Source organism: Desmodus rotundus, chromosome 8, assembly GCF_022682495.2.
Source record: "Desmodus rotundus isolate HL8 chromosome 8, HLdesRot8A.1, whole genome shotgun sequence".
Lineage (NCBI taxonomy): Eukaryota > Metazoa > Chordata > Mammalia > Chiroptera > Phyllostomidae > Desmodus > Desmodus rotundus.
In genome coordinates, this window is record NC_071394.1 from 94287998 (window position 1) to 94305946 (window position 17949).

The window sequence follows — 17949 nt, forward strand, 5'->3', positions numbered from 1 at the left end:
CGGAAGGATCTTCGCTGCTTGCTGGTAACAGGGCGGTGGAAAGAAGGTGCAGGGTGTGGAACCTTTGGGAGGGAGGCGCGACCCGCGTCTTGATGTAAGGGCTAGTGTCAGGCTGGACTTCAGCCTGGTGTCGTGGAGTCCTTTTTGCTCCTTCTCTGGGGCCTTTACCCTTTACGGGGATTCCTTTAACAAGGGCCCCCGGGGGGCGGGGGTGTGCCGAGACTAGGTTTTCAGTCCAGCCTGCGCCACTGATTGGGCCTCTGTCAATGGGCAGGGTACGTCTGTTTACGGGCTTCAACCTTCTTATTTAGAAGCAGGAGGTTTTATTCACAGTGATTGTGAGCTCTTTAAGGGCAGGAATTGACTATTAATGCTAGACCTGTCGCTTGTCCTGGGTACAGAACAAGGTGCTGGGTGCCTACTTAAGTGTTTTAGGTCGCAAAACTTTTGAAAATATAGTGAGAGCTTTTGATCCCCACTTCCCACCTCTCCAGTCCTACCCATACTCAGGTACTGGAAATTTGGCTTACTATTTCAAATATTGCACAGATCTCTCCCGATGCCCAGCCATGGGCCCCAGAGCCTGGCTGGTAATAGGCATTCAGATATTTGTATTCAGTAGGTGTTCAGCTTATCATTTTGAAACTCGTGAATCGCTGTCTCCGTCACAGGAGGAAGATAGATATCCTATCAGTAAGTTTTAGTCATGGGTCTGGCAGTATGCTGTTCTCACTTAAGACTCCCAGCAACTCTAGGAGAGAGGTATTATTTAATTCCCATGCAGATGAGGAAATTGAGGCACGAGAGAATAAACTTGTTTTAGCTCATTCAACCTATGAATGGGGACAAGAATTCAAATCCATGCCTGAAATTTGGAAGCCTCGTGTTCTTAAATGCTAGCTGAAAAAAGGCCAAGATTCGGAAATACATTTGTGCTCTAGTAGCCTCTGTTTTTGAATTGTTAACTATTGTAGTTATGAGATTGCTATTATTAACATAGATGATCCCAAACCAAAAAACACGTGCTGTGGAAATCCTCTTATTTTTCTTTATCCTTTTCCCCCGTTGTATCTATATTGCTTGTTTAATGATACTATTTTACATCCGTGCCCATGTTTTTCAATCCTTTTTGGTGAATACTGATTCAGGTGTGCTGACTGAATATGGCTGCATCAGTTGTGTTGTCTTGTTCTTCTAGCCTTCCAAAGCAGATGTTTTTACTTATAGTTGAAATATGAGTTGATAATGTTTGGAGTTTTTTTTTTTTTCTTTTCTGTATGGCTTTTGAAGGGACTATATCACGGATCTTGGAGGCACTGCCAACATGTCTGATGTTCAAGAAGCCACTAACCAACTTTTGGATATGAACCTTCATGAGAACCAGAGGTCTATACAAGTGACAGAAAGTGGCCCCAGAAGTGAATCTGAGCACCTTCGGGTCACTATTGGAGCCACTGTACCTACTGGTTTTGAGCAAACAGCTGCAGATGAAGTGAGAGAAAAATTGAGGTCATCATGCAAAATCAGCAAAGACCGTGGCAAGATATACTTTGACATTTCCCTGGAAAGTCTGGCTCAGGTTTGATTGAAGCAATATTTAAAATAGTTTTCTAAATAGGTCATGTTATGAATATTTTCTATTGCATTTTCTGTTGGGTACTGCTTCGTAAGTTTGGTAGGTTTGCCATATTTTTAGAAGTGATCCTAATATTTCCTGAGGATGAATTCACCAGAAGAATTCTGTGTGACTTATGAAGAAATGCTGGGTATCTGCTACACATCTTTGGATTTATTTACTTCAGCATCTAGCTGAAGTTTAGGCTTAGGGAATGAGGCATAAACAAGGGTTCCTTTTAAAAAAAAATCTGTATCAAGAAATACTTGCTCAAAAGTAATTAGGAATCACATAGAAAGTGAGACATGAAAGTCACCAAACTGCCACCCCACTAGAATAAAAAGCTACGTTATATCTCATTATCACTTAAGCAACATGAGGACAGGGATTATCTTGTTTGTTTGTTTGTTTGTTTTTTGATGTCTCCCAAGCTCTTAATGTGTGGCATATAGTAGATACCCCCCAAAAATGTGTGGGATGAATTGGTATGCAAATAATTTTCCATCCAGTGTTTCAGTAAGTAAACCCTGTAGCTTTGTGAAGTGGGCATTGTTATTATGCTTAGTAATGAGTAATATGCCTAGAGCTGCTCAGCTAGTAACCATAACGCTGGAGCTCAAACCATATTCTCTTAACCACTACACTGTACAGTGTACCCCGGAGAGCCATGAGGGAAATACAATGAAGCCTTACTTGACTATTTTTGTTTTTCCCTTCTCCCCCAAACCTGTGTTACCCACATAACGCACTAAATTTGTATCTTCCCACCTGTCCTCCTTCCCTTTATCTAGAGGAATAGAGACTGATAGATAACCAAAAAGATGGGAAACTGGGGATATGGGGAAAAATTTTAAATATAAATTATAGGTACAGTAGACTACCCCCATCCATCGAGGTATGTTCCAAGACCTCCAGTTGATGCCTGAAACTGCAGGTAGTACTGAGCCCTATATAAACTGTTTTGTCTATACATACATACCTATGATAAAGTTTAATTTATGAGTAGGCAATTTCATGGGTATAAGATTGATTTTTTAAAAAAGATTTCACTTATTTATTTTTAGAGAGTGGGGAAGGGAGGGGGAAAGAGAGGGAGAGAGACATTGATGTGAGAGAGAAACATTGATCCGTTGCCTCTTGAACGCACCCTGACCAGGGACCAAAACTGCAACCCAGGTATGTGCCCTGACCAGGAATGGAACCAGCAACCTTTCAATTCAGTGGACAATGCCCAACCCATTGAGCCACACTGGTCAGGGTGAAGATTGATTTTTGTCATATATCTTAGCAGCCTCAGCACACGTTTTTTTTCTTTCCTTATTAAGTCGTCAACTTTCAGCTTTTTACTTAAAGGAAGCACTTGACAGCTTCTCTTTGGCATATCCAAATTGCCAGCATTACCACTTGCAGTTTACGGCCAGTCTTAGGTGAAATAATGGTTACTTGAACACAAGCACTGTGATACCATGACATGGCTACCAAGTGACCAATGGGTGGGTAGCATATGCAGCATGGGTACACTAAACAAAGGGATGACTCATTGTCTCTGATAGGATGGCACGAGATTTCATCAAGCTACTCAGAATACCTTACAGTTTAAAACTTAAGAATTCTTTATTTCATCCATGTAACATTTTCGGGCAGTGGTTGACCATGTGTAACTAAAACCACAGATAAGAAGGGACTACCTAGCTAGGTTGTTCAGTTGGTTGGACTATCGTCCCTTACACCAAAAGGATACGGGTGTGATTCCCAGTGAGGGCACATACCTGGGTTGCAGGTTTGATCCTGGGTCGGGGCACATACATGAGGCAGCCTATCTATGTTTCTCTCTCACATCAATGTTTCTCTCTTTCCCTTCCTCTCCATCTCTCTAAAAATTCAATGAAGTCATATCCTCAGGTAAGAATTAAAAAGGAGGGGGGACTACCATATTAGCTGCTTTATTTTTATTTTTTTAAAGGTTTGTTTTATTCTCATTCAAGAGAGAAGAAAGGGAGAGAGAGAGAGAAACACTGATGTGAGAGAAACACAGTTCGGCCACCTGCACATGCCCCAACAGGGGATTGGGCCTGCAACCTGGGCGTGTGCCCTGATGGGGAATTGAACTGGCAACCTTTTGCTTATGGGATGACACTTCAACCAACTGAGCCACACTGTCCAAGACCACATTAGCTGCTTTAAAGTCTTTGTACCCAGCCCTGACTAGGTAGCTGGCTCGGTTGGAGTATTGTCCCAAATATCAAAAGGTTGTGGGTTCCATCCCCAATCAGGTTGCAGGTTTGAATTGGGGCATGTACAGGAGGCAGTCGATCAATGTTTCTCTCTCTCCTTTCCTTCTTCTCTAGAATCAATAAGTGTATCCTTGGGTGAGGATTTAAAAACAATATATTTTTTAAGTCTTCTACCTAATTTTTGTATTTAAATGTCAGTAGTTTGTGTGATTCAAATGCATTCTCAGAAATTTGTTCCTAACATTTTTTTCCCTTACCAGGTTCATTGTCTGAGATCAGTTGATAATTTATTTGTGGTTGTTCAGGAGTTTAAAGATTACCAGTTCAAAGAAACAAAGGTGAGCTATCCCAACCAAACATAATAGCTGATTTTCAGCCATCATCTCCAAAGAAATTATTTTTACTTTTCACATTCTGTCTGTCATTTAGCATTACTGCTGCTTTTACAATATAGAATAGTGGTAGACTTTTACAATAAAATCCAGAGATTTGTTGACAGTCAACTTTTTTAAAGTTGCTTCTAAAAATCAGTATTGCAGGGGGTAATACTGATTTTAGTAAACCATTTTAATGGATATTGTTAAGTATTCAGATGATATCATGAATTTATAGCCTTTTTTTTTAAGATTTTATTTATTTATTTTTAGAGAGGGCGAGGGAGGGAGAAAAAAGGGAGGGAAACATCAATGTGTGGTTGCCTCTTGAGCACACCCTACTGGGAACCTGGCCTGCAACCCAGGCATGTGCTCCGACTGGGAATCGAAACAGCGACACTTTGGTTTGCAGGCCGGCCCTCAATCCACTGCGCCACACCACCCAGGGCATATAGCCTATTTTTTAAAGGCTAGCATCTGTGACTTAGTTTTCTTTGAGCTCTGCAAACTCCTTTTTCTTCTTCTGGTGGCTCACCTCATCTTTCTACTTTTCGATCTCTGCCTTGAGCTCTCATTTTTACAGAGGTCTGTCCTTACTACATTTTTTGATGCCATGTCAGTGTGTTTGATTGTAGCTTTCAGCTGCTCTTTGGCATTGTCTTTCTGGTCTGTTTTTGTTTTTTGGGGGGTATTTTTGGTCTATTTTTCTGTTCCTTTCCTCCTTTTTCCTTTTTTATGTTTCTATAAATCTTGTGCTGGTAACTTTTGATAATTGCTCATCTTTGAATAAGGGAATTCCTCTTGGACCTACTGTTAAGAGGAGGTTCTCCTGGTAGAAGCCAACAACTGTTGAGGCCAGCAAGAAATCCCTCTGGTTCACTGTGAAATTCCTACTGACAAAGGGCTGTAGGTGAATGAGTTCTTCTCTTCTTCCTTCTTTTTAAAAAATAGCTTTACTGAGATATAATTTCTATACCATTAAGTAAGTTCTTTTAACCGTTACTTCTACCTAGCCAGAAGAAATCAGGAACTCAGGGTTATTTACTATGTAGAGTATTCTCCCCAATTCTACCTCACCAGGGGACTGTTTGCAGCAAATATAACTTATCTGTGAGATTCCTTGTTCAGCCTCCCTTTCTCTCCCCTGCTTCTTCTTGGTACAAATGAAGTCCAGTGCACGTACTTCTTCCCTGCTGTTTCCAAAGAAGAGTTTATTTGCTACTACATTGCAGACTGCTCTACCCTTTATTTAAGGTCAATAGGCATTCTTCCCCTCTGTCTTCCTGTACCTGTTTGACATTCACTGCACTTGGGAATTCTTATGTTAGAATTCTCATGTCATGGTTCAAGATTATAGATACCATGTAGATTCTATTAAGATAGAGTTGGTATTTCTGTTGTTATTTTCTTTTAGAATGGTTTCTAAAGAAAGAAAGGGGCTGTATAAGTGTTATTCTACCATGTCAACCCTAGATGCCCTTTTTAGGAAAGTTATTTGTAAATAGAATTGCATTTGCCAAACCCAAATTTACCATTATTTTATCAGGTTTCAAGTAGTATCAAAACCTTTACTCACTTCCATTTTCAAGTCTCAGTTTCATTAGCCAGCACTGATTTTGTTCTGCTTTGATCTACATGTACTATCTACCAGCACTCTGCAGTAGAGCTTTCTAATAGAAGTATTCTGTGTCTATGCTGTCCAGCATGGTAGCCTCTGGCTACCAGTGAGTGAAATGTGGCTACTGTGACTGATAAACTGAATTTTAATTTTAAATCATTTAAATATCAATAGCCACATGTGGCTGGTGGCTGCTGAATTGGACACCATGCACCATGGCTCTGTACCACCCATTTTAACATTTAATCACATTATCCAGTATCTGTTTGTTAAGTACCTTTTGTGTGCCAGGTACTTTTCTAAGCGTGTAGCTTATAGCAATGGTCAAGACAGGTAAGGTCGTTCCCAGTTACCTTCTGAAAGGAACCTTGTTAGTGAACAGTGCATAAACCTAGTAACTTTAGATAATGCTAAGCTCTGTAAAGAAAATAAAATGGGAAGAGAATGACTTGAAAGGACTACTGTAAGTAGAGCAGGTCTCTCAGAGGATATTCCTTTTGAATTGCTATTAAATAATGAGGAGGGAGCTAGCAGTGCAAAGAGACCACATGAACTGAATTATCTTCCAAGCAGAGGAAGTGAGGGAGAGAATGATCCTAAAGTGATGTGTGAGAAGTAGGTAGGAGTCAGATTATGTTGGGCTTTTTAAGGAATTTACATTTTTTAGGTGCTATGGGAAGCTGTTGATGAGCTGTAAGCAAGGGAGGGGCATGATCAGATTTATTTTTTAAAAAGATGGCTCTAGATACTATTTAGAAATTGTATAGATACATTCTTAACTGATAATAGGGGTTTTTTAAAAAAAAAAATAGTTAAGCCCTTGCTGGTGTGGCTCAGTGGATTGAGCGCCAGTCTGTGAACCAAAGGATCACAGATTCGCAGTGAGAATCGGTTCAATTCCCTGTCAGGGCACATGCCTGGGTTGCAGGCCAGGCCCCCAGCTGGGGGAGCATGAGAGGCAACTGATAAATGTATCTCTCACGCACTGATGTTTCTCTCCCTCTCTTTCTCCCTCCTTTCCCCTCTCTCTGAAAGTAAATAAATAAAATCTTTAAAAAAAATAGTCAATATGTACATACAGCATAAAATTCAAAGGGTAGTCAGTCAGTAAGAGGTAAGTTGCCCTCTCTCCCTATCTTTCATCTCCCCACTCCCCCTTGTTAGAGATAACCACTATTTTTAGTTTTTTATTGTTCACATTTTAATCTTGAAGCCCAACTTCTAATCTACCATTCTATCTTGTATTATTCTTAGTGGCTTAATTTGTATAGAACTTAATTTTAAATTAGATTTTTATTTTCTCATTACAGCCAGTATTTTATTGACTCTTGTTTTGCACCTCTGCCATTCCCAAAATAACAATTAATGTCATCCATAGGCAAAGTGAGAGTTTTATTTTTTCAATTAAAGGGGTGAGAAATGAATGGATTGTATTCTCTGTCTCTTACAGGAAGAAGTCCTAAAGGATTTCGAAGAGTTGGCTGGAAAACTTTCATGGTCAGACCCTTTAAAAGTATGGAAAATTAACACCAATTTCAAGAAAAAAAAAACAAAACGCAAGAAGATAAATCAGAGTTCAAGTAAAGAGAAGATTGATAATGGACAGGGAGACAAAGGAAATGAGAAAGATGTTAAAAAAGAGCTCACTAACAATGCCTCAGATTCACATATTTTAGACTACTATGAAAAGCCAGCCATCAAAGAAGAGATATCAACATTAGTAGGTGATGATTTGGCATCTTGCAAAGATGAGACTGATGAGAGCTCAAAAGAAGAAACTAGTCTTGAAGTGCTGAAATTTAGAGTCACGTGCAACAGGGCAGGAGAGAAACACTGCTTTTCCTCTAATGAAGCCGCAAGAGATTTTGGGGGTGCTGTTCAAGATTATTTTAAATGGAAGGCTGACATGACCAACTTTGATGTGGAGGTAGGTACAGGTTCTGATTTAGATGATTCAAGAAGGCTGTCATAGATTTATAGAGTTTTTAGACTAACCCAGTCTTATAGATAATTAAACTGAGGCCACAGAGCTACATTTTAAGTATTTGGTACAATAAATGTTACATAGATGGGAACTGTTAAGACTTGAATTTTCTAATTTCTAATTTAGTACTTTTTACAACATTACATGGACTTTCAGATTATAAAATTCAACCAGACTTAAAACAATTTTTTTGTTTTTGTGTGTCTTGATTGTAGAGGTTTGCTACTAAAAAAAGTGGAGTACATTTCTTTTTCTTTTTTTTTTGAGAGAGAGAGAGAGAGAGAGTTTTTATAAGAGTTTATTTGACTGGAACTGACATGTGCCTGGGAACAAGATACCAGACGTTCCCCAGAATACATTTTTTTTTTCTTTTTTTTTTTAAATATATTTATTGATATGCTATTACAGTTGTCCCATTCCTTCCCACTCCACTCCATCCTGCCCACCCCCCTCCCTCCCACATTCCCCCCCCCCCATAGTTCATGTCCAGGGGTCATACTCATAAGTTCTTTGGCTTCTACATTTCCTACACTATTTTTACCCTCCCCTTGTCTATTTTCCACCTATCATCTATGCTACTTATTCTCTATACCTTTACCCCCCTCTCCCCCTCCCACTCCCTTATTGACAACCCTCATGTTCTAGTTGTTTGCCTAGTTTGCTCTCATTTTTGTTTTATGTGTGGTCATTAATAACTGTGAGTTTGCTGTCATTTTTACTGTTCCTATTTTTGATCTTCTTTTTCTTAGGTAACTCCCTTGAACATTTCATATAATAAGGGTTTGGTGATGATGAGCTTCTTTAACTTGACCTTATCTGAGAAGCACTTTATCTTCCCTTCCATTTTAAGTGATAGCTTTGCTGGATACAGTAATCTTGAATGTAGGTCCTTGCGTTTAATCTTGGGTAATGTAATTATGATGTGCCTTGGTGTGTTCCTCCTTGGGTCCAGCTTCTTTGGGACTCTCTGAGCTTCCTGGACTTCCCAGAAGTCTATTTCCTTTGCCAGATTAGGGAAGTTCTCCTGCATTATTTGTTCAAATAAGTTTTCAATTTTTTGTTCTTCCTCTTCTCCTTCTGGCACCCCTATAATTCGGATGTTGGAACGTTTCAATGTGTCCTGGAGGTTCCTAAGCCTCTCCTCATTTTTCCAAGTTCCTGTTTCTTCATTCTTTTCTGGTTGGGTGTTTGTTTCTTCCTTCTGGTCCACACCATTGGTTTGAGTCCCAGTTTCCTTCTCATCACTATTGGTTCCCTGTACATTTTCCATTGTTTCTCTTAGCATAGGCTTCATTTTTTCATCTGTTTTTCGAATAGATTCAACCAAGTCTGTGAGCATATTGATAACCAGTGCTTTGAACTGTGCATCCGATAGGTTGGCTATCTCTTCGTCGCTTAGTTGTATTTTTTCTGGAGCTTTGAAGTGTTCTGTCATTTGGGCCATTTTTTTTTTTTTTTTTTGTCTTGGTGCGTCTGTTACTTTAAGGGGCGGAGCCTTAGGTATTCACCGGGGCGGGGTAACGCTGGTCGCTGTCCTGTGACGCTGTACGTGGGGGAGGGGCCGAGTGGGAGCAATGGCGCCCGCCTCACTCTCCTCCGGATTTTAATCCTTCACTCTGATACCCACAATCAAACTGGGCCCCTCTGGTGCTGGTTCCTGAGTGGGTGGGCCTGTGCACACTCTAGGCCCCTGTGGGTCTCTCCAACAACCTCTCCTGTGAGGCTGGGAGTCTCTCCTGCTGCCGCCCCAACCCCCAGGGGCGCTCTCAATCAGAGGTTTGAGGCTTTATTTCCCTGAGCTGGAGCCCTGGGTTGGGAGGTCTGCTTCGCTCCTCTCCGTTCGTCCAGTTTATCTGTGGGCGAATGTGGTGCCCACAGATAGAGGATGCTACCCGCTGGGTTTATGTTCTCCGCCACTCTGAGTCCGGCCCTCTGGGTTTATCTGTGCAAATGTGGGACCGCAGGGTCTGCTAGTGCTCGGACTGCCTGCGCCATTTGTCCCACACTCCACCAGTCTCAGTCCTGCCACAGCCACGCGAGTCCTCTCCACCCCGGTGCCCGTCTCCGCCCCTCCTACCAGTCTGGATGAATGTCCATTTTCTATTTCCTTGGTGTCGGTGCCCCCCGCTGCTCGATTCTCTGTCAGTTCTGGTTGTGCGAGGAGGCGAGGAGGCGCAGTGTGTCCACCTACGCCGCCATCTTGGTTCTCCCATTTTTAAAACAAACCTCAACATCCTAAAATCAGGACATCATTGCTAATACTCATCCTAGATCCAGCTCTCCTCCTTCTTAAATTCTGCTAGATTTTAGCATCCTTAGTGTCACTTGTCTACTACATGGGTAATTCACATGCAGACTATAGTAAGTTGTCTTTAAATCTCTGACAGCTTAAAAGGCCCCTAGCAGCTGATATTTTTACCAAGAAGTCATTTTCTATTGCTTTTGGGACACTTGCATCTGGGGCAAGTTACTTACTCTCTCTCTAAGTTTTTCTTTTATTGCATATCAAATCAGAGGAACAATTCCCCATTCCTTTTTTTCCCTCATAACAGCTGTTATGAAAATGAATATGCTAACTAGAATAGTAATGTCCAAGAATTACCAAGGTGGTTCAGATACTGGAGCCATACTATCTGAGTTCAGATCCAATTTACAAGGCTTATGACTCTGGGCAAATAACAGATATCTTTGTGCCTCGATTTCCTCATCTATAAAAGGGGGTAGTAATACCTAGCTCAGATGGTATGAATATGAAATGAGGTAATGCATGTAGGGCACATAGAACACTGGCTTGCATGTAGCTAGATAAGTGGCACCTGCTGTTGCTAAGGCCCTGATGAGGAAATTTTAAATAGAAGATTGGAGGACAATATTTTTTCTTTGTTTATTTGAATAGTTTATATTTAATTGTGTTAGAAAAACTATAACTAGGACAAAAAAACATTTCACAGACATTGAGTCAAGTTTTTAAAAATATTAAGACAATAATAGATGATAAAACATGTATAAACAAAAGTTAAAAGTTTTAAAAGTGTGTATGAAACCCATAGACATTCAAGATATGTTTACATTATAAAAATTTGGGGAAGATATGGTTATGGCTAACTTACAAATACAGTGAATGAAAAGAAAAGAATAAAATAGATGTTAAAATTTAAAAGTAGTATATATGATATGATTTCATTTATATGAAGTTCAAGACAAAACTAATACATGGTAGAAGTGGTCAGATTTATAATTACTGGGAGGGGCAAAGGGGAGCCTTCTGGTGTGCTAGAAATATTATTTATCTTTATCCGGGGGGCAGTAACAGTGCATACAGGTAAAAATTCACTGTGCTGCATACTTAAGATTTGTGTACTTTAGTGTATGCACAGTATAACTCCATAATAAGGTATAAAAAAAAAAAACAACAACAAAGGCTGAAATTTTAAAATCCTGGTAATAAGTACAGTTTGTACAATTCTAAAACATTTTATTCTTTCTTGTTTTATTTTAGGTGCTTTTGAATATCCATGATAATGAAATCATTGTGGGCATTGCATTGACAGAAGAGAGTCTCCACCGAAGAAATATTACACATTTTGGACCTACAACCCTTAGATCTACTCTTGCCTATGGGATGCTCAGGTAAGAGAATGGGTTTGCTGTCTACATTAAAGTGATAACTTGGTTTCAAGTTCCCCTTCAAAACACTTTAATTTCTTGTGAGGTACTGTGTTGGAATTTAGTGGGTAAAGAATAGGATAAAAAGCTGATAATGATCTGTTCCTTTCCCTTGTATCCAGTGTTGATTCTTTGCGATCCTGAAAATATCACTTAATTACTGTCTCAGTTTCGTTGATTTTAAAATGGGAATGATAGTTTTCATCTACCTCTTGAATGGGGTTGCCACATTTCTGTTTAGAAAGAATATACTTTGTATTGGAAAGTAGAGCAGATTTTACTTTGTTTTATTTGTCAGTGAAGCAGATGAAAGCAGAGATTTTTTTTTAAATGTCTAATGTATAAATGAACACAGAGAACTTTTACTTGTATTTTTAAATTTTATAATCACTGCAACCCAGGAACCATCCTGGAATTTTCTACTTTTTCAAATGCAAGATCTAGCTTGCTTTTTCCTTTTCCCTATTCCCTTTTTTATATTGGGTACTTCTTTCTACCACCCAGACAAGTTGTCTTCTCTTGGTTTTTTTCCTGGAGACTTAAAGGATTATTACAGAGGAGTAAATGCAGAAACATATGCAAAATATGTGCTATGTACACCATCACCGTCTGGCATATCCCAGAAGTCCTCTTCTACCAGTTCATCCATGGAATCACAGTTCAACACAATTAGAACCTATCAATTAGATGACAATAATAGATAACTGGGGCCATTCGATTAAGGAAGAGTTTGTAGTCTTCATTCAACAAACATTTATTATCTACTGCCAAGCATTGTGATGGAGAAGCCAGGGATATGATCAACTGTTAGAAACAGTTGGGTCAACTGTTAGAAACCTAAGTAAGCTAGTTTAAGATTTTTTTAAAAAGTGATGATTGTGTGGGAAAGGGGTTTATTAGAAAAATACTGAGAAATGTTAGCAAATCCACAGAAAACTGAAAGCCATGTGTCAAGAAGGATAGGAACCAGATCTTAGAAAACTCCCTTTTAAACCTAGACAGTCAGTTTTGTCTCTCCTGGGAGTTTGTGGGCTCTTCTCTGCTCATGTGTGCAAGTGGCTGCCCTCTTCTAAATTTACACATTCCAATTTCAAATGACCAGCTTCATATTGCCTAGGGCTTCTAGCTCTTTATCCCCAATTCTTAGAAGACAAAATCTGATTGACATAGTCTTGGTCAAGTGTTCTCCCAGACCCTGGCAGCAGTGATTGGAAGTATAGGGTTGCATACTGCCAACAGGGTTGTCAGGGATTCTGTTGCCATTTATTGAGGGGCAAGAACAGGGAGGTAGAGCTAAACAGGTACTACAGCAAGAATCCAATGTTGTCTCCAAGCATCTCAAGTCTTGTGAGAGAGATAAATTACCCTCCATGTAGTAAATACAATAATACTCGTAGAATGTGAAAAGATTATCAGGACAAAAGGAAAAACCTAATGACCTGAGGAGGGAGTACTTTTTTTTTTTTTTTTTAATTTTTATTGTTATTCAATTACAGTTGTATGCCTTTTCTCCCCATCAGGAGGGAGTACTTCATAGAGGGGTAACATTTAAGCCACTAACAGTGATGTCTCTAATCCTGACTCTGTCACCTATTAGTTTTGTGTCTCTGGACAGGTTTTACATCAGCTTATCTGTAAAATGAGAATAACAGTGACCTGCCTCATAGGGTTAAATGAGATGATGCATGCAAAGAGTTAAATCCATGCCTGGCACATACAGCAGGTCCTCCAATGACATTGTTTCTTGTAGCACTGATGAGTTGCCAGAGATGCTGTAAGAACTTAACTCTTATTTATATCCATTAGCCTGTGGTAAAATTGGTTCCATTATATGTCATTTCACTTAAGTGAGGAATTACTATACTAAGTACTCACAGTAAAGGAAATATTTTCACAGCAAGGTTACTATCTTTAAAATTCATAAGGAAGGAATACAGAATATCTAATTGCCAGTCAACTTACATTAATACATGTTCTACTTGAAATATATTTGAAGTTTTTTTTAATGTAACAACACACATTTATATGAAAAATTAAAAATGTGTTTTCTAAAGGCAGGCATGTATATTAAAAGATCTAGAAGCTAAAGTCCATCTGGAATGAAATGGGATTTTAGATAATAATAACAGGGTACTTTTAATTATATGTAATGCTTTTTTTTTTAACTGCTAGGATATAGAGTCAACATGCAATTACAGGTTGATTTTTAAAATGAATATTGATTAGTGTTTCTTCATGCTAATGTAGCAGGTCCTTGATCTTACAGCTTCAGAAATAGTCACGTGGAAGCCTGAGCTATTGGTTGAAGTCTCTTCACATAGGCTGTTTTCTTTTCTCTAGGCTCTGTGCTCCTCAACCTACTGATATAATAGTTGATCCAATGTGTGGAACAGGGGCAATACCAATAGAGGTAATAACTTTTCTTTAGCTTTTAATAAGCAGATGTTACATCCAGAATGTCCTAGAACTAATGGGCACATTAGACATAATGAAATCACCAAGATTGGGTCAGTGGACCCAAAGTTTTGAAACAATTAGTCTGGTAAATCTGGAACTTTTTGTGTCCAGGATATAACCACTCATTACAAAAGCCAAGAACTTGATAGATTGTAAATTAGATTTATTCAGTGGATTACATATAAGGCTGAGAATTACAAACTAGTGAGTCCCTTTGCTATGATGGACAAGCAGGTAGACTTGAATGGAAAAGATAATTGAAGGCACAAGCATAAACTGGAGGAAGGCATTTCATCTTTATAAAGTGATTATGTTTCTTAATCTACTTAGGTTCTTAGAATAGGTATAGTTGTAAAAAAGGGAAGCCTATGGACAATATTTAGTTTTATCAAGAAGTCCAAAAGGTTACATACCAAATGTTTGTGAGTAGTTTTTATTTTTATTTTTTTAAATTTTGTATTTTTTCCATTACCATTTAGCCTCCTTATACTTCACCCCACCCCACAATCACCATACTGTTGTCCATGTCCATAAGTATTTTTCCCTTTTTGCCTGATCCCTCCACCCCCTTAACCCATCCGCTGCATAACTGCCATCCCGCTCTCTCTGAGTCTGTCTCTATTCTGTTTGTTAGTTCAGTTTGGTCATTGGATTCCACATATGAGTGAAATCATATGGTATTTGTCTTTCTCTGACTGGCTAATTTCACTTAGCATAATGTTGTTCTCCAGGTCCATCCATGCTATCGCAAAGGGTAAAATTTTCTTCATTTTTAAGGCCAAGTATGCCATTGTGTAAACGTCCCATAGTTGTTTTATCCACTGATCTACTGATGGACACACTTGGGCTGCTTCCATATCTTGGCAATTGTAAATAATGCTGCAATGAACACAAGGATGCTTATGTTCTTTCAAATTAGTGTTTGGGGTTTCTTCGGGTATATTCCCAGAAGTGGGATCGCTGGGTCAAAAGGCAGATCCATTTTTAATTTTTTGAGGTATCTCCATACTGCTTTCCACAGTGGCTGCACCAGTCTGCATTCCCACCAACAGCACTTGTTTGTTGATTTGTTGATGATAGCCATTCTGACAGGAGTGTGGTGATATCTCACTGTGGTTTTAAGTTGCATTTCTCTGATGATAGTGACATTGATCATCTTTTCATATGTCTACTGGCCATCTGTATGTCCTCTTTGGAGAAGTGTCTAATCAGAACCTTTGCCCATTTTTTAATTGGCTTGTTTGGTTTTTGGTGATTAGTTTTGTAAGTTCTTTATAAATTTTGGATATTAATCTCTTATCAGATGTATCAGCAAATATGTTGTCACAGTCCATGGGTTGTCTTTTCATTTTGTTGATGGTTTCCTTTGCTGTGTAGAAGCTTTTTAAGTTTTATGTAAGCAACCTATACATTCAACACAATTCCTATCAAGATTCCAGTGATGTATTTCACAGAACTAGAACAAATATTTCAAAAATTTACATGGAACCACAAAAGGCCCTGCATAGCAACAGCAATCCTGAGAAAGAAGAACAAAGTTGGAGGAATCACACTACCTAATATCAAACTATACTATAAGGCCATAGTAATCAAAACAGCATGGTACTGACATAAAAACAGACACATAGATCAATGGAACAGAATAAGAGAGCCCAGGAATAAACCCACACCTTTATAGCCACTTAATATTCGACAGAGGAAGCAAGCACATACAGTGGGCTAAAGATAGTTTATTTAATAAATGGTGTTGGGAAAATTGGACAGATAGGTGCAGGAAAATGAAACTAGACCACCTTCTTACACTATACACAAGAATAAATTCAAAATGGATTAAAGACTTAACTATTAGGCCCGAAGCCATAAAAATTGTAAAAGAAAACATAGGCAGTAAAATCTCACAATCTCTAACATTGGCCATAGCAATATTTTATCGGATATATCTCCTCCGGCAAGGGAAACAAAAGAAAAATAAAATGTGACTACATCAAATGTTCTTAAGTACTTTTTAAAATTACTGTGACATTGAGAGGACTCAAAAATTGCCTAAAGCAAAGGAAGAAATGGAAAGGCATTTTCTAAGTGGAGAACATCTAATGAGAGTTTCCTTGAATCCATATTATCTGTACTTTTATAAATAATTTAGAAGAGGGCACTTGCAGTAAAATTGCTTACATTTGTGAAACATAGTAAGTTGTTACATATAGTATACTAAAACCAATGAGAGATCAGCAATTTTCAGCTGATATGCTGCAAGAATTTTTAAAACATGCAGTACCTGACTATTTAGTCAGGGGCACTGACCTCTTTTTCCCTTAGATTATCAAAATTTTTAAATGACAACAATCAACACAATAACAGCTGTCTGGTATGAATGCCCTGTCTTGAACCACAAATATATAGATTATATAATAGAGTTGCATCTTATTGGTCACATCGCATAATAAGGTTGTATCTGATTTGTTAATTCTTGGTACCAGAAATCCTTATATACAGGTATATACCTGAGGTTTATTTTTTTTAATTTTTATTTATTGATTTTAGAAAGAGAGAGGAAGACAGAAAAGTATCGATTTTTTGTTCCACTTATTTATGCATGCATTCATTGGTTGATTCTTGTATGTGCCCTGACTGGGGGATCAAACCCACAACCTTGGGGCATCAGGACAATGCTCTAACTAACTAACTAACTAACAGGTAGCTACCTCGCCAGGGACAGGCACTTGGTTTTTTTAAGTCACTTTGGAGCAAAAAGGGTAGGTAATTACTACTATTATTATTTTTTGTAAATCAAAATTATACCTATTTTTGTCAGATTGGCAAAAATATATAGTTTTTGATGTGCCACAGAATTTTACAAATTAATTTATGTGTGCCATGAGATGAAAAAGGTGGAAAATCACTGCCACAGATTCTTTCAGTGGGCAGAAGAAACTGGATAGATAACCAAGTCCGAAACAACTTACAAAGGGAAAAATAATCCAGAGTGCAATTAGAAAATGACATCTGTCATCTGGGAGTTAAAATCCCAGAGGGAGTCCTGACTGGTGTGGCTCAGTGAGTTGGGTGTCATCCTGCAAACTGAAAGGTATCTGGTTTTATTCCTGGTTGGGACACATGCCTGGGTTGTGGGCCACATCCCCAGGAGGGAGGTGTATGAGTGGCAACTGATCCATGTTTCTGCTACACATCGATGTTTCTCTTCCTCTCCCTCTCCTTCCCTCCTTTCCTCTCTTTCTAAAAATAAATAAAATCCCAGAAGGAAATCATAGTAGTCTAGGTGACTGCTGCTTTCTGCTCATGTCAGAGAAGTTTACTGTGGCTAAAGAAACTGACAGAGTAAAATGCAGTTGTTGTCAAGAATAATTCTGGGAACAAAGCAGAGTGTTTTTCTTTAGCATTAAACTATGATGTATTAATGAAATAGCAGGGAAGGTTACTACATGCCAAACAATATACAACAGAGCTAAAAGTCCAGAGAAGGCCCCTACCCCACCAAATAAAAGATAAAAAGAAAGAATTTGAGGCATTTCCATGTAAGGGTAGACAGATTTGTTCACCTAAGTATAAAATACTTGATTTACCATACTCCCCTTAAAACTTGGAAGTATTACAAAACCCCTCTCTAATGTTAGAGACTGAAAAGCTAAATGGTTTTGAAGAGAAAAAAGAACGTTGGGGAAGTAGAATCACATGAGAGGCTTTCATCAAACTCTCTAGGACTCCTTCACATCACCTGTACATCACCCTTTACGTCATCTTCGAGTGCCTGGGCAAAAGAAAAAGCTGTGAAGCACTGTGTTCATGGATGAGGGTGTGTTACTGTTTACAAAGGAAGAGGAGTTTATCACTTATCCCTGAACAGAGTACAGAACTTTCTCTGCCTTCATGTCAGAAACCTGTTAATTTGAATACATTGTTCAGGCCTAACTTAGTATGTCACTTCATTCCACAAATGATATGTAACACCTTGGTATTTATATTCTGCTGACATGTTTTTCACT

The 17949-nt window shown here is 38.7% G+C and overlaps 1 protein-coding gene across 1 annotated transcript in view; it reads left to right on the top strand.

Moving 5' to 3' along the window:
- Positions 1-17949, top strand: part of THUMPD3 (THUMP domain 3 tRNA guanosine methyltransferase) — a 24119-nt gene continuing 6170 nt past the window's right edge. Inside the window, exons 1-6 of the mRNA XM_024556586.4 lie at positions 1-94; positions 1291-1579; positions 4110-4187; positions 7292-7768; positions 11325-11455; positions 13832-13901. Of these exons, the coding sequence (XP_024412354.1) occupies positions 93-94; positions 1291-1579; positions 4110-4187; positions 7292-7768; positions 11325-11455; positions 13832-13901 (1047 nt within the window). The 5' untranslated portion in view covers positions 1-92. The remainder of the gene's footprint in view (positions 95-1290; positions 1580-4109; positions 4188-7291; positions 7769-11324; positions 11456-13831; positions 13902-17949) is intronic.